The sequence below is a fragment of the Vitis vinifera genome, chromosome 2, assembly GCF_030704535.1.
Source record: "Vitis vinifera cultivar Pinot Noir 40024 chromosome 2, ASM3070453v1".
Lineage (NCBI taxonomy): Eukaryota > Viridiplantae > Streptophyta > Magnoliopsida > Vitales > Vitaceae > Vitis > Vitis vinifera.
The window spans coordinates 8,838,766-8,862,530 of NC_081806.1; the positions used below are offsets into that span (position 1 = coordinate 8,838,766).

Sequence of the window (23,765 nt, forward strand, 5' to 3'; positions counted from 1 at the left end):
AGAGGTATTAATTGAGTTTTTTTTTGTTTTTAAATTAGAAAATAATGATAATTTTATTTAAAAGGTAATGATTTTAAAAATAGTTGAAATATCATAAAAATTTTATTATCTTATATTTTAAGAATGATGTTTAAAGATATAAATTAAAATTTTAATTTTATATAAAAATTGTTAATATTTTTTTAATTTAAAAATAAAATAAGAAGTAAATATCTAAATCAACACTTACCAACATTTATTACAATTTTGGACAAAGATCGAGTGAAAAATTCATGTACGACATTATTACAAGGGATAGAGAATCTTTGAGTTTGTATTAGATTTGCATAATTTTTATTATATTTATATTAGGTGTTTTTTTTTTTTTTTTGGTCAAATTGGTAAATAGGAATCGTGAGTCGTGAGGGGCCGGACCCTCTTATATATGGTGATGTCTGATGTATCTTCTCGTTAAGATCGGCAAAAAAAGCTCTCCAGCACCCTCAATCATCTATCTCTTCCTCTTCTCACATCTCTCTCGTTTCTCTCCGTCAACAAAACAGACCCATCTGCATTCACACTTGTTCTCCACAAAGGTTCTCTTTTTCTTTTTCTTTTTTCTTCTCTTTTTTTTTTTCTTTCCTTTTTTGGTTTCCCCTTCTTTAATTAATATTTTCCTCTTTTTCACTCTGTATTTGGGTTTGACTGTTTTTTTCTGGTACCGTTTTCCTGTTTTGTTTGTTATGTTTTGATTGATTGTTTCATGCAAAATGGGCAATGACCCATGAAGCTATGTTCCCAATGAATGCTTTAATGGTTTTGTAATTTGTTAGGGGCTGTTGTAGATGGGAAATTTCTGATTCTGTTTTTGTTTTATATGCTTTGATTTTGAATTGGTTGATCCCGGTTTTGTGGGGGTCTGGCAGAAAAACCCCAAATTGGGGCAGTGAAAAATTGAATTCATGTCCTGCTATGAAATCTTAAGATTTATTAACTGTACAGGGTAATGAATGGACTAGTTTTAAATGATGTAGAAAGTAGAAGGAAAATAGTACTGTCTTTTTGCTGGATTGTCCAAATTTTCTGTCTGATATGACATAGTGGCATTGCCCTGTTGTTTGATTTTATTTTTTATTTGCAAAATTAAGGGCATCTGTGATAGAGTTTCAGGATATGGAGCCAGTAGAACAGATATTCCAGTGGGAAATTTCAGGGGAAAAATTATATGGAAATGATGGTTGCTAAGGCATCTTTCATAACACACAGATTTTGTAGAATGGTTCCGGCACACAGTAACAAACATGGTTCAGTATGTTTTATGATAATAATAAATTGGAAGGTGTTGCCGGCCTAAAGTGACGCCTTCATAGAGGCACGAGGCACCCGACCAAGGACAAAGCAAGGCACTCCACTTGTGCCTCACCGAGCCTTGGCCTTTTTATTCCTTTGGGTGTGCTTTTAACTACTATGGGAATGGGATGATGTGCAGTGAGGCTCCTTAGTGATACTATTACTGTTTTCAAAATGTTCATATTCTGTAAAGGGTTTGAAACTGGAGATTGGGAAAGATGATAGGCCAACTTGTTAGTGGAGCTGTTACATATCTGTGGAGAGAGTGTCGAGGGGCTTCCTCTTCAAAGCTTATCAAAGGTGTTCACTCTCCCATGGGCCACAGTCAGAGTTAATCATTTAGCTCTAAGCCTTGGAGGCAACTTAAAACCAAATCAATTTCGAGGAAAATGGATTAGTGAAATTTTAGATATGTTTCTTACATAATTTTTTATTCATTATTCACCGTAATATGAAAGTTTTTTTTTAGTTTTTCAGTTGAAGAAGGCAGTGTTACTGAGTTGGTTTTTGCATATGTTGTATTGATGCTTCCCACATGCTCCTAACTTTTAAACCTTGCTCCTATGTTCCCTTACTGATATGAATTTTTTATCTAGGACCATGCTCCTGCCTCATAACCTTCATTCTGCATTCCCATTAAGGACTCTGGAGAATTTGTGGTTCTCTTGTGACTGAAAAACAGGTCTAGCATTTACATAATTTGGGATCACTTGGAGACAAAACTGAAATGGTTCATGTATGAAATAATTTATGATACAGGTTTAGAAGAAAATAAATAATAAGTTTTCTTGCTCAAATGTTTAAGATTAAAAGGGCAGTTGTCTAATTATCTTCAGACAGAAATGGAATATTTGTTTGTATTAAAAATTTTGGCTTCGTAATTTTCTAGCTGAAGTTTCAATAATAACACAATTGTAATGCAAAATAATTAATTCTCTCTTCTAGTTTTGTCATTAACATGAGCTCACATTTGCAAATGTGCACACATTTTTTGATGCGTCCTATCCATCCCAGGCGTTTGAATCTCTTAGGACGTTGTTTTCCCTTGTCTTGGGCCAAAGCTGCTCCTCCTTTATAAAATGCTTCTATGGTTGGGGCACACTTTGATGAAAAAAAGCACATTTTAGATTAGTAGTTCAAGTTATTGAACTGTGCAAAGAGCCTAAAATGATCAGTGGTTCAATTCTAGCTTGGTTTTAGAAGGCTTTTGAGGTCTATGCCTTGAGGCTCATTTTTTTGGGTTGCAAAACTATGCTAAGAGCTTAATTTGTTTCACCAGTGATTTGCTTCCAGTAAAGTTTTAAAAGGCTTCCAAAGCTTATTCCTCAAGGCTTGCCTCTGGGTCAGGCTCAAGGAAGATACCTCAAGGCACAAAATTTGTGGTTCTCTCATTAAACATCATCTCAATATGCAAGACTCATATTACTTTGAAGTGTGTACTTCATGCACAAGCTGAATATAATCTCATACAAATTGGAGAATCAAAACACTTGCATGTGCCTCTTGCCTTTAAAACTACAGATCCTAGTTTAAGAGTTAGCAAGTTATTACTAGGTATGACATTATTTTTTGGTTGACAGGGGTGGCTTACATTTGCTGAAGTTAAATTATGCATGGTTTTGATTAAATTGAGCATGAAACTGCTTTCTATGTGCAAATGGCATCTGGTGAGAAGAACAGATCGCTTGTCAAGTGAAAACTAGTTGCCACTATGAGGATCTAAAAGCACCTTCAAATCTTTATAGGCCCCAATAATCCTTTGGCAAAAATGATGCAATTGAACTAACATGTAGTAAACAGTATGTGGAAAAAGTTCCGTGTTCAAAATTTTCATTTAAAAATCATGTCCTTGTTTATTTGGTTGTGTTGTCGTTCTTAAGGAAAAAAACCAGTTTTCTTTAAGAAATGAATGAATCATGTGACCCCTGGCTGTTGTGCATTGCAGGCCTGTATACACAAATGTGCAATGCTGTGTGCATAGATGTAGTCTCGCTGCCTAATTGATTTAATGTTTTGAGTTAGGGTCTATGGTTTATGCTTAAATTTCCGAAGAAAAAAAAGAAAAGAGACCAGAGCATTGCTCTTGTCACGTATTGTTGAAGTAGGTAAACCTTCAGATTGTTGTTAGAAAAATGATGTTCAAATGTGGCTGATGATATGTAAGATAAGGTGCAATAAATTGAATATCTGGTGACTAAAAGAATGTGTTGTTTGAATCAACCAAGCTAATCCTAGAAAATCAACTATAATTTTTCAAAGATTGATTCATAGACCATATTTGGCTTATCTTCTTAATCGCCTAAACCTATTGAAGCGCTTTACTGGGTGTTTGGTCACAATACCAAAGCACATTACAGCAGAAGGGATTTGAAGCTGAAAAGTTATTTTTATTTTTTTGTGAAAGAAGATTCTTTTGCAGAAGAGTTTAAGAGGCTGCAGAATTTTAGAACTTTACAAATTAAATAATAACCTCCTCTTTGCATAGGAATATTTCACTGAAAGTTATAGCTGCAGCAAATAGGCCCTTGGTAATCAGTATACCTAAGATATATAATGACCCTAACCTTTTTATTATTGTGATTCGTGAATTCACCATTTGATGGACAATTTGTATTTGCAGTGTGTTCAAAACCCCTTTAAGGGCTGTATCTTTTCAACCTCATGGATCTAGCAGTCTGCCTTTTGGAATGAATGCTAGAGAAGATGCAGATGTACTTCTTCCAGAGCATATCTCACATTGAGCTCATATAGGTGAGAATTCTTCTCAAAAAACTTTCCATGTTAAATTTGCTTGAATATATGGCAAAAATGAGGTTTGGGCCACTGGACTATTGAATGAAGTGTCTTCCATCAAGCCTTTTTCTCCTATTATTTTAACTTTTATTTTCAGAAATTAATGATTTTAACTTTTATTCTCAGAAATGAACTGTTAATGAAAAACAGACTAAAAAATAAATAAATAAAATCTAGCACTTTTTCACCATGTTCCTCATTTTGGGATCTATACAATTGGCTTCACTTGAATGATGAAACATGCATAAACGAAAAATACACATTGAGTTGAGCATATTGCAGAATTCAAACTTATCTGATGTTAACCATTTGTTGGATCATATTCATTTGGGTTGTGAAAAGGAAGTATCATGGATTATCATTTATTGACCGATCTAACAATGAGGTGTTACAGTGTAGCTTCTATAAGTATTGTTCCATTCACTTACTGACTAGATGGTTGAGACCATGAAATGATGAAAAAGTATGTTTTATAAATAGAAAAGCTAATTTTAATTTTAACCCTCTCTTGTGTTGCATCTCTTATTTGTACAGAGATTACACGCTTTATATAGAATGGAAAACAGGCAAAATATGAGTGCTAGCCGAGGAAAAGATAGTGTTTCTATGAAGTCTGTTGATCAAAGAGAACGCATGATGACCCGTCGCTTAAAAAATCGGGAACGACAACGTAGATACAGGGCTAGGAAGCGTCTTCAAGCAGATATGGAAAGAGGCTCCATCTTGAACCAAGCATCTCCAGTGCCAGTAGAATTGCAGTTAAATGAGGTTTGTTGCACCACTCGGGTCTATTGTAAACGAAATTGGAAGAAAGATGCCAGGGTCTGTGCTTCTCAGGAGCAACTCAAATCTGCTGAACCTGTCACCCCCACTGTGCCCTTGGTTAATGAAAGTGAAGCACCCAGTTTACTTCCTGAAATGAAGGCAAAACAACTGCTAGAAAATGAAATGCAGTCTGAAAATTCTCGTAGCTTGGACAGTCGTGAAGCAAATGGAACTGTGCATCGGCGAAGAGATTGGAAAGCAGATGCAAGAAATAAGAAGAACTAGAATGGCAGTTTCATGGTTCCTTTTGTGGAGTAGGATGAACATTTTACAGATACCAAATTTAGTGGCTGATGAAACATGAAGTGTTGGAATGTGAATATCTTCAAAGAAGTTGTAATGGCTAAAGGACTCATAATTGTGTGGTGAGTCAATTTATTTATGGTCTCTTAGAAGAATTATAATTCTTCTTTTTTTATTTTTTTTGTAATTTCCATTTTCTTTATAACTTTGCCTAGTTTTGAGATTGCAGATGGTAGAAGGGCTTCAAATAATATATCCATCAGTTGACAATTTGGTTATCTGTCATACTAAAAGACGATGCAGAACAGCCCTGGGGAAACCTGCTTTAAGTTGGAAAATTCCGGGTGAGTAGGATATGTCATTGGTATAGAACTATTACAGATGAGAATGCTAGGGTGATTAAATTTTAACCCCTGTATGTGAGAAGCAACATACATTTGCTGTGCGGCTTATGTCAGGCAGCACATGTTTGTTTCTGAATTCTGAATTCTGAATTCTGAATATAACATCTGAATTTTCTATTGGCAAGTCCATTTAGATAATTACAAGACTATGTAATTCATAAAACTCTTTGATTGGTTTTGCTTCCATTACAAGATCATGGAGTTATGTAATTAAAGTATTTTCTGGCTGCCGTTCAGAGTTAAAAAGGTCAATCTTATTTTTAAATGATTGATGTAGGGTAATCCGAAAATGAATCATATTATTATTGTTTGGAATAACTTGGATGCCTATGATGGATGATGAGAAGAACTCTTAGTTGGCATGGAAAGTTTATCAGGCGGAATAGAAAATTACATTAGAGAACATGCTTTATTCACATAACTTGATGCCGGTTAAAGGAGTGCAATATTTTTGTATTTTTTAAATGGGATTGCAACCTCTGAAAGGAACGTAATACCAGAAGAATATGTAATGCATCTTTTTATATTCTTGAACCAGAAGGAAAGCGATTAGGAAGTTGTAATTTAAGGACTTCAATTTTTTATTTTTTTAAATTTCCCTGTGTTTGTCTACCTCGATTCTTCTGTGCTACTTGTGCACTTGGGTTTTGTTGCCTTCAACCCTCTTCTCCACTTGTTTATAAGAATAGTACCAAAACTTGAAAATTGAGCCAACGATTGGTTCTGGTACAAAGTGCCAACCATCTTAACCATCATTCATCTTCTGGGTTTTGCATTGTGATGGGCAAGAAAATCTTGATTTGCCACCAAGTTCTTGTAGATGAGCTTTCATGAAAAAGCACGAGGACGATTAGCTTCAAGTAAGCAACTTGATCCATGGTTTACGATGAAAATTCTTTGATATTTACCAAGAAAAAAAAAATCTCTTTTAGAGATAAGAGTAAAATGTACGTAAAAGGGCTTTCTCTCTTGACAAAGGAAAATGTGAGGGTATAGAATCGGTATCTATTTGAACTTTGAATCAATCTGGCTCGAAGCTATTGTATGATGAAATCTGAGACCTTAAACAAAGGTACAGATATGAGACCAAGTACAAAGAGAATGAGATTAAGGTGTAAGGGAATGAGATTGTGTGTGCGGTATAAATGAATGTCCTTGAGGTTTGGATCAAGTGTTCAAGGATCGGGGTGTGTTTATGGGAGGTTCTAGGTTTAAGTTGAAATGGGGATTTAAAAGAGAAAAAAAAAGTTGGTATAAATGAAAGTATAAAGCAATGAAATTTAAGTTATACACGTGACATGTCCTGAGTGGTGGTGATGCAATTCACAATTCGTGCTATGTCAAGACCCTTGACAGAGAGGTACTTTCCAACAAGCCTGGAATCCACTGCCTTCAGAACTGCTTGTGTAGGTGTAACCATCAAAAGCAGCCGCTCAGCGATGGCAGAAGATGAATCTGCAAAAAGAGGCTCGTACTTGGGCCGAATTTGTTCCTGACATTTTGGCAATGCCCACTTTGAAGGGTAAATTGGTAATGAATGTGTAATCCAATAACTGTGGCTAAGATAGTGAAGACTAGCTAGATTTTCACTCCAAACGTTTTCTAAATATGGGAATTGGACCCAGCTTCAAAATGGCCTTGAGAGTGCAACCCATCAGGGCATTAAAATGACTTGGAATATCACAATTGATAAGAGAATAGAACACATGGCTAGACGAATAAGGTGGCATTTAGCCAACATTATATTATGATTTTGCAACCTTATGAAAGTTGTGATGTTGCACAAATGTGGGTGAGAGGAGAAGGCAAGGACATAGAGGATTGTGTACTATTTACGTTAGTGCTCAAGGCTACGCTGGTAGAAGCATCTTCATCATCTTGGAAACCATAGGTGTCCAAATCTAGCCAGGTGAGTCCAGGCCTAGAATGAGAGAGACCCATATTCCATTCAAATGCTTGCTTTTCACGCCCATTTTACTCCACTCATGTTACCCAAATTCTATCCTATTTTCTTCCCCACTACCTTAGCCATTCAACAGTTACGAGCATTAGAGGACGAATTTCATTTGGTAAAGACAACATCTCCCTATTATGGAAGGGAGTGTAGAAAGCTACAATGCAACCCAGACTCGCTCATGGGACCACGAGGAACAGATAAAATTTTGAAGTAACCAAGAGCTAGAATTTAATTCCCTTTGGAAACAGGTCAATTAACCCGGTTAAGCTAGATGGAGATGCACATGGTAATCAAATGAGTACTCAGGTGGGTTCTGAGAGACTTGACTGGAAGATTATGAATTGATTCTAAGTGGCCGTTTAGATGATAAAAAGGTAAGAATATGTCTTACATCTGTTAAAAGGCCAAGCTGCTCGTCAATTAGAAAATTTTGGTTTCTTTATCATTGAAAGTGTTTCAGAGAGGATGCCATCAGGAAATCTCATCTTTGTCATATGTTTAATAGTCAGAACTAACATAACAATTTCTTTCTGGGAGAGTGCATTTGGGTTGAGAAACTGGTAGAATATTTTGTTATCGTTACTTTAATAATCCAGTCAAGTTTAATTTGATCATTTTCCTTGATGCAATACATTTTCAGATGTGAATGGATGCACAGAAATGCAGACAAGAAGCATGATAAATTGAGAAATGGTACAAAACGAACCATTAAGGGGCCAAAAGAAAGGAATAAATTTAAAGAAAAAAAAATAGAATACAAATTGCAACCCCCACTCCAACCATGAGACGAACTTCAGTAAGTCCCATCTCTTAATCTCCATTGCCTGAGCATACAGCCAGCAACATATATGACAATTTGAAAATAAAAAAACAAAAGGTAGAAAATTATTGAAAAAGAATAAAAAGTACTAGGCCTTATTGAGCAGTATTCTCTTCTCATCTCTTCTTTGTCTCAGATCCTCAAAGCTCCAATCCCTTCTCATTCCACCACTTCGTATCAATTTGGGCTCCTCTCCTACACTATTGAGCCTGCGATGACCCTTCCCGGCCTTCTTGGCCGAACCATGTCTCATTGACCCGTATGGTGGCGGGGGTGGAGCCAAGTTGCCAGACCAGCTTCTCTCAACCCCTCTACAGAGTCTTAAACGTGACCTATCTTCATACCTCTTCTGTGTGTCTGAGTCTGTCCGTTGCAAGGCAGGCCCACAGTTCAAGCAGTTGAGAGTCATGATTTACACAAAGCAAGAGGCTCTAGGTGGAGAGAGAGAAAGAGAGAAAGAGGCGTCTACATGAATTGGGGTACAAGTGATCGAAGAGAAAGAAGGGAGAGGGAGAGAGATTGCGCTGTGGAGAAAGGTTCGTGTTTGAAGGGGTTGTGAGCAAGGTCGATGGTTTTTGTTCGGAGAGACGATAGGTGTTTGTTAATTACAAACAACAACCATTGTTTTCTTTGCATGGATTTAGGGTAAACGAGCCGCGGAAACACAGCTACACCACTTCTTTTATTGGCTTCTCATTCAAGCATGCTTTAGATAAACAATTCTTAAAATAGATTTTTCTACTTTTGAGCCTAAAAGAAGGTAATTTCACAACAATTTCTTAGCTCCACCTCAGTGTCTATGTCTTCTAATAGTATTCTGTATCCATCTTATTATCGTAATGCGTGGAGCAGCTTCCTCCTAATAACTTCTATCTATCTTATTATGGCTGGCAGCCAGCTTCACTTAAGTAGAAGAAGTCAACTTTTTTTCTTAAACATGATATATAAGTTTTGATTGGAAAAGTTTCCAGCAAGACAACTTTAAAGTTTCCTTTTTTCTTACTAAGACTTACACATTGATATGATCCATCGGTCAAATATAACCTAGAGCATTATATTCAGGAAATGGACCCAACAACTCTCTTAACAATTACAAATTGCATAACATAGAAACATAAATGATAGAGACTTTTTTAGTTAATTGTGGTATGTACGAATATATATTTTTGGACTGGGCATATATATGTTGGAATAACTGCAATCTGGCCAGCTTAGGATGTCACCCAATCTCCTACCACTCCAATGGTGGATGCTTCTGTAGCAAAAGAAGACTCGGGTGCACACCTTTGACTAGGTATGGTACAACTCGAAATAGGGATTTCTCCAGATGACGCAAAGGATAAAAGGAAAACAAGATGTAAGAACAAACTTGCATTAGTAGGATCAGAAGGCTGGTCTATCGTATAAGAGCATTGTAGGAGCAGTTGCGATGGGGGAAAGGAACTGGTTGTGTTCACGACAAAGCAGTAAGAGAGCAGCTTGAGAGAGATGGCAGAGCAGTAGATGATATGAAAATGTTCTAATGAGAGGGCCAATATATAGGCATCTCCCAAATGGTCAAAACAAGAGTCAATACAAAACGACTTCAAGCCTTAAAGGCCAAACAACTATAAGCCTTAGAGGTTAAATGACTAAAAGAATTAAATCAGAATAAAACAAATTAAAATCCATTTAATCCTTCTTTGATTGAATGGAAAAATAATTTAAAGCACATTTGACCTAGTTTAAAAAATCAAATTTAAAAACCCAATGAAAGAATTAAATTTAATTTGATGGTTGCCAGTTCCAAATTCAAAATTTAAAATAAAATTTTTGGTTTTCAAATTGCAAAAACTCGTTGGACTCTCGCGAGTACGTAAGGAAGGAGGAGGTCCCCTCACGTAGGATGTGTGTGCAGACATGTCGCACATTAAGGATTTTTGGTTCAACGCACCCAAATTTCCTCTCGACTGGGTTTGGGCCCCTTGGCGCGCAAGGCTTCCCCTCACCTCTCTACAACCCCATGAAACTAAGGAAAGTGAGTTTATATATACCCACTAAAAGTGTTCATCCCTTTCATCGTGGGATTGACATTTTTCCTCTTTCACTTTATAACACTCTCTCTCACACACACACTACCAACATGAATCTAGTGCTAAGTGAAAGAGATGTGTGCTTGAAGGGTCTAATTGGCATGATTGTAGAGCTTTGTGCCTATCAATCAGTTGTTAAATGAGCTAATAATGTTAGTGGTGGCGACATTCCCATTGAGGGTATTTAAAGGTGTGCCCTTTCATGTTTGGCTTATTTTCCATACTTAGCCTCTTGTTTGTGGGCTCATCTCTCCTACATTCTTGCTACTTGGGAGATCGCTAGAGCTATTTTTTAGTTGTTGTTGCTTCGTTATTCTAGTAAGCTTCTAGTTCTCCTCATTCCATTTTTCTTTTTTCCTCGTCTTCACTATCAAGTTTCTAATCTAACATACATTAATCATCTAAAAAAGAGGAAGAAAGGAAGATGAGAGAGGAAGGGAATGGGGATGGGGGGGAGGGAGGAGAGGGGAAGAATGGATTAGGTAATGGTTAAAGTATTAGAGCTACATAGGAGCTTTGAAAGCTCTTGCCTGGATCAAAGGACTTACAAAGATTATCAAAAGTAGTTGCTTGAATTAAAAACCTTTTGCGTAAACAATGAGCTACGTTAGTGGTTGAGAAGTAACTACATGCCAGAGGTGGGGGATTAGCTTCCCATACAAATGTTCAAGGTGGTAAGGGGCTGCCTTATACAACCCTTCCTAGGTGGGACCAAGTTTCCCACACTTGGGTATGTAGTATTGCCAAATATTTGTCATAAAACTAGGTCATCTTCGTGGAATTGTCTTAAACATGCTCGCTTGTTATATTTGAAGAAAAACCTAGATTACTACATTTCCTACTCCTAGATCTATAGGGTGCATGTAAAACTATCATAAGGGCTCTCTAGATCTACATAATAGAAGCATAAAACTTTTTAAAACAATAGATCTAAAGAATAGATGTTATACTTGTAATCTAGACATTCCTTAATCAATTCCTGTAGGTGAAAAGTCAACATAGATCTCAAAGATTAGTAGATCTTCCATCCAATAACTCTCTTTCCTGGAAGGTATGCAAGGAAGTGGAATCCTCTCTAGCAGACTGAATAGCAAGTGTAAGAATATAAAGTCTTAACTCCTAAAGAGGTTTATATGGGCTTCCTTGTGGGCTTAATTGACTTGAGCCCATCTTGGGCTTGGGTCACTTAATCCAACCCATTGGATCCTAATTAATTAATTATCCTTATTAGGATTCAATTAATTAATTAACTTAATCTAGAAAGACAATTCATAAGTTCTTGTTGCAACCTTGTATATTTACCAATATGCCTTTATGCACACATATGAATAGATAACCTAACTATTCCTCAATAAATGTGTCACTTATGAATGAGAGTTTGAATGGGACCATCGAGACTTATAAGAAAATTCTAACTATTTCAAAATCCAATTTTGAGGTTGATGATTGTCTCAACATCCCACCAGAGATAATTAACTACACTTCAATATTCTATGATATTAAAACATGATACTAGACTTCGGGTCTGTGACCTACTATCCACTATATATAAGTTTTCCATGAACTAATGTCCATAATATAATGAGGTGAAGGTTATCAACCTTTCAAGATTACCTCCACTATTCTTGAATTTTAGATCTTCCAATTGTATGATCAATTGACATACTTTAATTGTCTAAGAGCATATGTCAAATTTTAATTAAGGAATTACTATAACCATAGTTTTTTTTTATCACATATCCTTAGGATCATCTAAGTAAACATGCTAGTTGTATGCAAAAGCCTTGCACAACAATGGGTCATCGCTTAAAGGTAATGCATGATGTGGTCGAAGGCTTCTGTGCTGCCATTGTACATAGTAAAATTAAGCACAACAAAGTCTCGAGGGGAATCATAATGCATGATATGAGGGTGTACCACATGTCATCCAATATTCTACTGGTTGATCCAACCAGATCCTTGGTCCATCCACTCTTTCATACACTCAAAGAGGGCAACAGGTCTGGGCGCATTGTGAATGGTTTCGGGGCATTAAGTTGAGAATTCCTAGCCTCCTTATAAGCCTAAGGGGCTAAGATAGCCTAAGCGTGCTCCTACGAGGCGTTAGTTGCCTTATATTTAGTTCACTATAAAGTAGCTCCACTAACGACTCATAGGGTAGAAGTTGCAAGAATGTACTCTTGCTATTTGATATTTTTTTGTCGAGGTTCACATGTCATGTAATATTTTACATAACATGTAATAATTTTTGTTTAGGTCCCCGGAGATGTTAGTTGTTGGTACATATCCAATGTAGCCAGCTTAGCTGACCACCCCCACTTAATCTCTCGTTTTCGAATCTTTTAGCACTTCAATGGTGGACACTCTTGTAATAAAAAAAGACTTGGGTGGATTTTGGGAATCCCCCTCCAATAACTAAGCTGAGTTTCGCATAAAGAAAAGGGAAAAGCAATGAGTAAGTAAGAGAGAATTCACTTACCTTCTTTGGTATTTGATATTACTTTGATAGAAAATCCTTGGTGCGCTAATTGGCTAGAGAGCTATCGAGCTATCGAGCTATCGCCTGTGGGATGCATGTCTATCTCTTATTAGTAATGCAGTGTTCCGCCATACGGGAGTGGCTAATAGCATTCCCAGACAGGATAAAAACCATTGATGGGTGTTAGGAGTGTGGCATAGGGTTCTTAGAGAGCAAATGGGGGAAGATGAGGTGAGGATAGCATGCGTGGAAGGATAACATAGTTGTTTAAACACGGATAGGCCCTGGCAAAACATGTTGAACATGATTCACAAGCGCTTGCTCGGCTTGCTCTGCATCATCGAGAGTCAGCAGAGTATAACTCCTATATGGTTCTAGATCCTTATTATACATCTTCCTAAATTATTATGTTAAATACTAGGTGTGTTCTATACTAATAAATGAAATAGAATAAGAGTCCTAAGGTTTTGATTTCACCTGACATTTTTTTATTCAAGACAACTCTTTATGTTTTCATTCTTGAATTCTAATGTTTAATAATAATATTTGATGTGGTATTAATTCTAATTAATAATTAGTAAAATTTTGGATAAGATATATATTTTCCTTGTTAAAGAATGAAATAATATGAAACTCCATGCATCATGCATTTGAATGTTTATGGGTAAAAAAAAAAAAAAGATCTGTTTGATCATGTTTTCTAAATTTTTTTTAAAAAAACTTGTCTTTAAAGTAAAGGATAAAAAATAGTTTTTTAGTGTTTTATAAAAATAAGGGTATTTGGAAAATTGTTTTTAAAAAATATTTTTAAAAATAAAAAACTAGAAACTTGTTTGAATAAGTTGTTTTTAAAAATAATCTTTTTGTTTTAGTATTGTAAAAACATTGCAAATTTAATTTATACAATATAAATTAATTTAATTCAAGTTTTATTAAAAATGAAAAGAGTTTTGTAATTACAAATAAATAGTTTTTAGTAGAACATGAATAATAATATTATAATAAAATCATAAATTATATATTTTATAAAAAAAACATATTATTTTAGTATATGTTAGAAACATAAGGATATTAATATCTTTGTAAATTTTTTTGTTTAAAAAATAAATAATAATAATTTAAAATAATAAATTTTAATAATATTTTATTTTAAATGAATAATGAATAAAGTTTAACTTAAAAGGAGTTAAGTTTTTCATTGCATGTACATATTCATTATTGAATTACAAACATAATATTTTAGAATGTTTTTATTTAATTTACAATTAATTGAAACGGTTTTTGAATTCAAAATTATTCTTAAAATTTTTTAAATTCATTAAAGAATTTAAATTATAATTATGTCTTAATTAAATTATAATTTATTTACCTAAATTAAAAAATATATATTTGTTTATATAGGAGAAACAATAAAGTCATAACTTATAATATATTAATTTTAATTTATTATTATTTTTAATAATTAGATTACTTTTTGAGTTTCAAAATATTTTTAAAAATTGTTAAACTCGTTAATAAATTCAATACAAGTTGTATTTATTTGAAGTTCACTTTTATAGTAAGAAAATTTATGAAAATATAATTTTGTGTAGAAAAAAAAATAGAGCTATTATAAACCAATTTTTATTCATAAATTTATGGTATTAATGAGTTTATTATTTGAGTTTCAAATTATTTTTAAAAATTATTAAACTTGTTAATGAATTTATCACATTAAGTTTTGTTTAATTTAGAGCTTATTTGTTTGATTAAAAAAATAAAAAATAATGATTCTACCTAGAAGAAAAATAATAAAGTCGTTTTAAACCAAGTTTTATCCATAAATTTCTTATATTAATTAGTTCATTATTTGAGTTTTAAATTATTTTTAAAATTACTAAACTTGTTAATGGATCTAATGCATTAAGTCTTGTTTAATTTAGAGTTTATTTATCTAGTGAAAAAAATCGAAAAATAATGATTATATGTAAAAGAGAAACAATACAGTTGTTTTAGACCGATTTTTTAGTTTCATGATTTTTAATATTAATTAAATCAATTTTTGAATTTTAAATTATTTTTAAAAATTAATAAATTTTGTATATGGAGTACACTTTAATTTGAAATTTATTTGTTTAATGAAAAATTGTAAAGAGGTTAAAAAAAATGTTTTCAGAATCGGACAGATCATTAAATTGGAAAAGTTACCGGTCCATAGTTTACTGGTCAGACCGACGGTCGAACCACGGTATAACATAATAAATATATATTTTATTATTTTATATATTATTTAAAATTAATAAATTAATAAATTCTATCTAAATTAGTAAAGAAACTAGTTAACTTACCAAATTAAATGAACCCCCAAAAAGAAAAATATCAAACTAGAAAAGCAGAGTTTTTTATTTGAAAAAAAAACTACATTGCATGAATAATGACAATTTTTTTTTTTCTTTTTTCATTTCTTTCTCTTTTCCTCTCTTTTCTCTAAAACGCCGGGGGATGGGGGGGTTTATAGGCACCAAGGGGGTGTGGAATGTTTACAGCCGGAAGGGGGGGTACCAGCCGGTCGGGGTGGTTTGCAGGCTTCCAGCGGCAGAGAGGAGTTTCCAATGCCACAGCGGGGAATTAGGAAGACTAGAAGAGGCGACGACAGGGAGGGTTGTCGTATTGTAATGGCTGTCGGCAGGAGTTGATTGGGTGTCGCAAGCTGCGGTGCGTCAACAAATGGTGGAACGATAGCTGTTGCGGGGGGAGGAGTGAGGGTTTGGACTGTGGAGGTTGCAGGCTTAGGACTCCAAAACGACATCATTTTGATGCAGTTTTTTTTTTTAAAAAAAAAAAATAAATAAAATTGAACCTGTCAGTTCCCTGTGAACCGACTGGTTCGTCCGATTCACCGGTTGGACCACCAGTTCAAGCGGTCCAACCCCGGTTCAATCCCAATCTGATCCAATTGACTAGACCGGATCGGAATGGTGACTAGCCGGCAGTCGGACCTGCCGGTTCGGTCCGATTTTTAAAACAATGAAAAAAATATATTAGAAAAGTAAGTGTAATTTAAAGGAATATCGTATTTTAAGATTTTTGGTATTGATATTAATTTGTGGAGAGAGAAAGAGAAAGATATTTGTGGACCCCGTATTTTCACTCGATGCGTTCCCACTCGATGATGAAACTCGTTTTTTATTTATTTGTTGAGAATATGATTTTTAGAAAAAAAAAAAAAAAAACTTGGAGTTATCACTTATTTTAATTTTTTTTTTAAAGGGAAAACAAAATAAGAAAGAAAAACTATAAGTGTGACTCCTGAAGGAAAAATAGGTTTGTGAAAAACCGAGTCTTGGTCAAACTACCTATTGGGAATATACAATGGTGAGCCGTAGCACCCCTTTAAGCCCCTAAAAATGAGTTTCTACTAAATAAGGTGAAACAAACATGACAATTAACTAGAAAATCAATGAATACCAAAATGATCATAAATTAAAAGTAAGTCATAATAATGAATAAATAAATAAAGTGAGAGTGAGAGCATACCTTGGCAGCAGGTAATAAAAGGCTATCATGGAATAGAGTTAATGCACAATAATGAATACAAAATATATCACATGCATATCAAAGAGTAAGACAAAGATCAGACAATATTCATTAAGTATAGCAGTTGATAGTCAAAAAAGAAAACTCATATATAGGGCCCCCATCAAAGCCCAATTGATCTGCATGAATTAATCCCACAAATTCCATTATTTTGAAATTATGAAAATTGCCTTCATACTTATTAAAAATAAAGGAAAACGAAAAATTATTTTAAAATCAAAGAAAATTTGAGAAAAAGTTCTTACTTGAAAGGAAATGTAGCAAGTTTATTTAAAAACGGGATTTTTAGAGACTTAAAATCCTAATTAAGGATGAAAAGTGGTAGAATTAAAAAATGTTTGAAAACTGAAGTGAAATTAAAATTATTTGAAAGAAAACTAGAGTTTTGAAATTTATTTGAAAATTGGAGTTTTGAAAATTAAATTTAAAAATTAGAATTTTGGAAATTAAATTTGAAAGAAATTGGAATTTTGAAAATTATTTGAGAATTGAAGTTTTGAAAGTTAAATTTAAGAATTGGAGTTTTGAAAATTAAATTTGAAAGAAATTGGAGTTCTGAAAATTAATTGAGAATTGGAGTTTTGAAAATTAGTTCTAAGAATTGGGGTTTTAGAAATTAAATTTGAAAGAAATCGCAATTTTAAAAATTATTTGAGAATTGGAGTTTTGAAAGTTAAATTTAAGAATTAGAATTTTGAAAATTAAATTTGAAAGAAATTGAAATTTTAAAAATTAATTGAGAATTGGAGTTTTGAAAATTAGTTTTAAGAATTGGAATTTTGGAAATTAAATTTAAGAATTGGAATTTTGGAAATTAAATTTGAAAGAAGTTGAAAATTTAAAAATTATTTGAGAATGGAAATTTTGAAAATAATTAAAGTTTGGGAAGTTAAAGTTTTGAAAATTAAACTTAAAAATTGGAGTTTTGGAAATTTGTTTGAAAATGAAAGTTTGGAAAATTAAATTTAAAAAGATAATTAAAGTTTGGAAAGTTAAAGTTTTTGAAAATTAACTTAAAAAATGGAGTTTTGAAAAATTAAATTGAAAATTGGAATTTTGGAAATTTATTTGAAAATGAAAGTTTGGAAAATTAAATTTAAAAAGATAATTAAAGTTTGGAAAGTTAAAGTTTTGATAAATAAAAAAAAAAAAAAGAGTTTTGAAAAATAAAAATAAAAATTGGAGTCTTGGAAATTTATTTAAAATTTAAAGTTTTGAAAATTAATATTTTGAAAGCATAAATAGGGTTGTGAACCCATTTGATGCTTCATAAAAGTTGTGTCAGCTTTCAAGAATCTATCTATTTCTTGAACCACCAACTTCCATTTTTTAAAGTCTCCTTCTTGAAATGTCCACTTACACTCATCAACTAATATTTAAGCTAGCTAATCAATTGATGCACCATTTTATCTTCCATTCAAAACCAAACACACCATCAAAAACTTGCCTCACTCGTCCGCATATGCTGCCCAAAATAAAGTTGTGAAATCCGAGATGCAATCTCTCTAATCTCCCACCTCTTGAGTCTTGTTTCCACATTGCTCTCACATAGATCTTCCTCTGCGTATACTCTGACACCAACTGGGTTGCCGATACAGACATAGCAGCTTGCCTCACCGTTGGAGATGACATCGGACCTATCGAAGCAAGTTGGCACACTGTCATTCGGTTCCTAATATTTTTCTGCAGCTGCTTTAGCGCCTTCTAAGCCTCATTCTGAGTCTTGAACATAATGAACACATTTTTATGCATCTTCTTTCACATAGGTCAATGCTAGTGGCAGCGGTGAGGTAATCTGGATTGGTTGGAGCTAAGGATCAAAGCTGGGTTGTGTTCCAAGGGTCTTGGAGTACAAGAAAAATCCAACAATCTATTTGAACCTCGAGATAGTTTTCAAAATAATGACAGGAGTTTTTCAAAAGCAATGAGAGCCTCAAGAAACAGAGCATGCTCTAAACGAACAATCCATTAATCTAGATTCCATTTCATGTTGTATTCAATGGATTTAAGCAGGTGGAACGAACAGTGAGCATTTGTAAGACTAATCAAATATCCAATTCAAAGAAAATAATCCATGTATCAATCATTTATAAGGAAAATAACGGGAACCAAAGTGAAACCCAAAAACAAAGCATGTATGAGCATAATCATATTCAACAAGATCAACAAATAGCTCTTGATACCCACACCAATCAATCAAATGACACTCATAAATGTACTAGAAAATAGTATAGAATCATGTAGAAGTAAGAAGATAAAAAATGTTGTGGAGATCATACCTAAAAGAGACTCCTCTCAAGCTTTGTTTTCCTTCCAAGCTGTCTTCTCCCTTTTTTCAACCTCCCGTGCTCTTTCTTTTCATGCAAACTTCTCATGTTCCCTACTCCTGCTCAGATCATCATTTTCTGCTATCTCTTTTTAATCATCCCCCTCCCCAGCTACTCCTCTGCTCCACTGCTTCAATCGCCGCCATGGCCTCAAGGTGGTCATATCCTTGCCACGCGTCTCATGCATGCAGCTTCATGGAAGTTGTCCCCCACTTCCAAAAAAATATTTTCAGCTCCTCTCCGGGGTGATATAAAATACCCTTTAGTGCTATTGATAAAAGCCATAATAATAAAACTGGAGTTGGTTTGCAAAAAGAAGAGGTCTACAAATATGCCCCTCTATGGTGGAGTTTACAAGTGTAAGGAATATGAACACTGGAGTGAAAAGAAAGTGTGAATAGTGAGTGGAATGAAGTGAACTCTACCGAATAGAAAGAAAGACCCCTAAAAGTAAACAAGTAAAATACAAACTCGTTCAAACCAACAAAGAACAAAAAGGACTCTAAAATCCTAAGAGAATGGTAGCTCTCATAATGCCTATAGAGTTGCACTATGGACCCGAACTACCCCTTAAAAGTCTCAAAGAGTGACTCAAAAATCGATATTGAAGTCGAGTAACAGTCGAACCACCAAAGAGCATAGGAATGAGTACAAAGGGAAAAACCATATGTGTATCATATGAGGACACAAGGCGTAGAGTATCTAACAATACAATCAAGACACGTACTATGAGCTTATAGAACTATATCTTACACAAAAAATAAGAAGAAACTTTAGAATATCACAATGAAATGAGAAACACATATGCAACAAAGAGAAGTAAGATGAAATGTGAAACTGTGAGAACAAAGCATGTAATGCTAGTGATCATGAATATTAGAAACTATGGCTCTGAATGACAAAACTGACTCTAAACGTTAAACTAAGAAAAGAATGGCTCTAGAAGCCAAACCAAAAAGCTAACTCTAAACGCTAAATTAGAAGGCCTATAGGCGAAGACCAACGGTGGTGATATAACAAGAATGCCCATAGATGTCAATCTATGCTGGTGAAACTCTTAAAGGCCCATAGATAAAATTTTGTGGTGGTGATAATCTCAAAGGCCCAAGAATGAAAATCTATGGTGGTGAATCTGAAATGCCCATAGATGTCTGTAGTGGTGAGATAACTGAAACAAATGCTCATAGATGAAGATTTATGATGGTGAGATAATTGAAATGTCCATAGATGTCCGATCTATGGTGGTGAAAACTAATCAAAGCCCATAGATGAATATCTATGGTGGTGAATCTAAAATGCCCATAGATGACTGATTTATGGTGGTGAAAACTGATCAAGGCCCATAGATGAAAATCTATGGTGGTGAATTTGAAATGCTCATAGATGTCTGATCTATGGTAGTAAAACTGAAATAAATGTTCATAAATGAAAATCAATGATAGTGAGATAATTGTAACAAATGCCCATAGATACACAATCTATGGTGGTGAATTTGAAATGTCCATAGATGTCTGATCTATGGTGGTGATAATTGATCAAAACCCATAGATGAAAATCTATGGTGATGAAACTGAAATGCCCATAGATGTTTGATCTATGGTGGTGAAAACTAAAAGAATGGGGATGCCCTAAACAAACTGAAGAAAGGGGGATGCCCTAAATAAACTGAAAGAAATGGGAAATGACTTAAACAAACTAGAAGAAATGGGGATACCCCCAACAAACTGACGATAAAGGGATGCCCTAAATAAGCTGAGGAAATGGGGATGCCCTAAACAAATTGACAGTAGCGGGATGCCCCTAAACAAACTAACGAAAAATGAAGAAGTATGCGATCTGCAAACGAAAACACCTAAAGTAAAAACAAGAAACAAGGAATGTGGTCTACAACCAGAAACGCCCAAAAAAAACCCTAAAAAAATGACTAGGATAATGAACTTAATGAAAATGGGGTATGCCCTAGTAAAAGACTCGAAAGTATCAGCAAATGGGTCGAATGATCATGAAATCAACAGGAGATATGATGAACCTGGAGAGGGCGTATGCCTCAGTAGAAGAGTGCTAAAGGGGGTATGCCCCAGTATGACGACTCGCAAAGATTAAGAAATAGATCGAGTAATGAGAAAACCAGCGAAAGATTTGATGAACTCAATGATGGGGGTATGCCCCAATGTAAGATAGTAACTAACATAAGACAATAGAATGTCACCATACAAGACACTCTAGGATATGCTCAATGATGATGCAATGAAAAAGTCTAAGATCAATTAATAAATGCTTAAACAAGACCAATGCAACATTGAAACTATGTTGAAAAAGCAAAACTAAAACAAGGGACCAAACAAAAACTGACCAAGACTCTTAAGTCTAAAATGTAAGCAAGTCAAGACATAACATGTCAACTGTCAACATGAAAACATCACTACAAATATATCAACAATCTGACAGGCCCTACCATCATGGAAAATGTTAAACCTAAGGTCTAAAGGCATGTGAAAACTCAACTAGAAAGCTCAAGACTAGTCTGTATCCTCCTCTGATCAAAAGAAGAGGATAAGGTCATGTAAGATGATGAAATATGTGGGCTCAAAAGGTGTAAGGCTCTGATAAGATGGATGTAAGTATAATGGTGTCAAATATAAGATGTATGGGTGTGTAACAAAGGAAAGTGGGTATCCTAGTCGAACTAAGTATGTTGAGCAGATTGAACCCATGGTGTCAATAACTCTATTATGATCCATCAAAAGCAACAATCATAACAGGAGGTGGAGTCTCAGCGTCAAAATCAGCAAGGTGACTATGCCCCAGTATGAATGCATCATCTCAAAATGGGTAAACCCTCAGTATAAGATAATCTCTGGAAAGTATATGTTTGGCATAAACTGTCATCTCACAAAATCTATCATCAATGAGTGGGTTATGCCCCAGTGTAAGCATCTCCAAAGCAAACATTGATGAAAAGAGTACAACCAATCATACAACATCTAATCAAAATGAATATCCGCTCCTTAAAGTCATTGTGGTAACGTGAAGAGAGTATTTGACCTTATCTAAAGAAATATCATGTCCCAATGTGAAAAAAAAAAATCAAACAAAGTGGTATGCCCCAACAAAAATGCACTCTAACATGATCATGCCTAGATGTAAGCTAGTATCTCTAAGATCAATCACCAATGAAAAAGTTATGCCCCAATATAGGGCAATCTCTTAAATAACTAAACTCCGTTGCATGCTCTCACAAGTGTCCGTGTCCTGATCCAATCATCCCAAAAATCTATCAACAATGACGAGAAGGTTATGCTCCTATTATTACATTAAGGAAATCACTCAATCATATCTCATACTCCAATGTGAAAGGAATCTAATCACCTCCAAGGAACATCTATGCCTCAAAAACCATCATCGACTGAAAGAGGTATGCCCCTGAGTAAGGTATACCAGATGAAATATACCAATCATGTCTCATGCTCCAATGTGAAAAAGGACATCTGATATTCTCCGAAGAATGGCCATGACTCAAAAATCCGTCAACAACTGAGAAGAGTATGCCTCGACATAATGGTCATCTAAAAAATCAACCCTCGACCAAGAAAGGTGTGCCCAAATGCCATGTATCAAGCTGAATGACTGCATACCCTATAAAAAAAAATGCTCTCTAAGGTGGCTATGCCCTAGTGTAGGATCATACCACAACTCTTGATCTATCACAATCAAAATACTCTCGAACCAATCCCAAGTATCGCCTACATAAGAGCTATCAAACACAATGTGTGATGCCATGACCTTAGGGTGATCTTAAAACTCGGGACGTAACGTAGGCTAAGGTAATAGGGTGAAAAAAACGAAATGAAACTAGGCTCAAATACCCAATAATCAAAATTCGTACCCTTATATGTAGAATGCAATATGTATAAAGAATCTCATAAAACATGGACCTAAGGACGTCCAATATGAATGTATCGATGATGAAGAAAGAATCCAAGATGAATATATCAATGATGAAAAGAAGAAATGAAGAATATCGAATTGCTGATGGGATGTACAAAAATGATGTGTGGAAAATATCGAACACGGAATATAAACTAATATGTATAAAGAACAATGTAGCCAAGGCAAATGAAATACCATGAGATGAACAAATATATAAAGGAAAATGAATGAGCACTAATCCACTCAAATCAAGTCATAGAGAACAGTCAAATCACCAATGTATGTAATGATGGAGAAGACAATGATCCGGAGTCCCTAAGAGAAGGTCACTCGTCTCTCACACATAAGATACATAACGAAATAGGCACAAGGAGATGAAAGCCTCCTAAAAGTTCACATATAAACTTTCATAAGCAACTAACTCAATAAAGCAACCTCAATGACCAATGTACACACTCAATGGAGAATGACACCATATACAAACATAAACACATGCGCTTATTGCTTTTTTTTTTTTTAATTTTTTATCATCATCATTTTTTTTTTCATTTTTTTTTTAATATTTTTTTTACCCGCTCATACTCTGAATATCAATAAATGAACTTCTCTGAGAATACATAATGAAATGGATATACTCTCAAACAATGATGTACATGAACTTTCTCTAACAAGATGACCTTCTCAACTAAGGATCTCCGAACCAATATCCATGAGATAGGAGTGGAAAGAGACATGACCGTCCTCCATGCACTAAAATGTGAAAGATCATCACCCATGGCATGAAAAAAAATGTGATGACAAAGACAAAAGATGGAACAAAGGATATAAACAATGACATATGATGAGAAATGATGGTAAGACAAAAAAAAAATGAAGAAGATAAGTCAATAAGTCAATGGCTCATGAGACTTTTTTATAAAGCATGTATACATTGGAGGGCCCCTATCCCGGTGTAAAAGTTAGCAATGCTATATGAAATAAAAGGTTATGATGCTCATGCAAGGCTCAAA

At 34.4% G+C, this 23,765-nt stretch overlaps 1 protein-coding gene and 1 long non-coding RNA gene across 2 annotated transcripts; one reads left to right on the top strand and one right to left on the bottom strand.

Annotated features, from left to right (window-relative positions):
• Nucleotides 1–362: 362 nt before the first annotated feature.
• On the top strand, nucleotides 363–5,757 carry LOC100254052 (uncharacterized). Its single transcript, XR_788062.3, has 4 exons — nucleotides 363–575; nucleotides 3,950–4,080; nucleotides 4,657–5,312; nucleotides 5,420–5,757. It is a non-coding gene; the product is annotated as an uncharacterized LOC100254052 (long non-coding RNA).
• A 2,515-nt stretch (nucleotides 5,758–8,272) lies between these two features.
• Nucleotides 8,273–9,061, bottom strand: LOC100245481 (uncharacterized). Its single transcript, XM_010665217.3, has one exon. The coding sequence runs from the start codon at nucleotides 8,778–8,780 to the stop codon at nucleotides 8,460–8,462; it is 321 nt and encodes a 106-aa protein (XP_010663519.1). The 5' UTR covers nucleotides 8,781–9,061; the 3' UTR covers nucleotides 8,273–8,459.
• Between the last annotated feature and the right edge of the window lie 14,704 nt (nucleotides 9,062–23,765).

Bases quoted from the DNA above. Each gene is read 5' to 3' on its own strand.
- LOC100245481 (XM_010665217.3), bottom strand. From the start codon at position 8,780: ATGACTCTCAACTGCTTGAACTGTGGGCCTGCCTTGCAACGGACAGAC.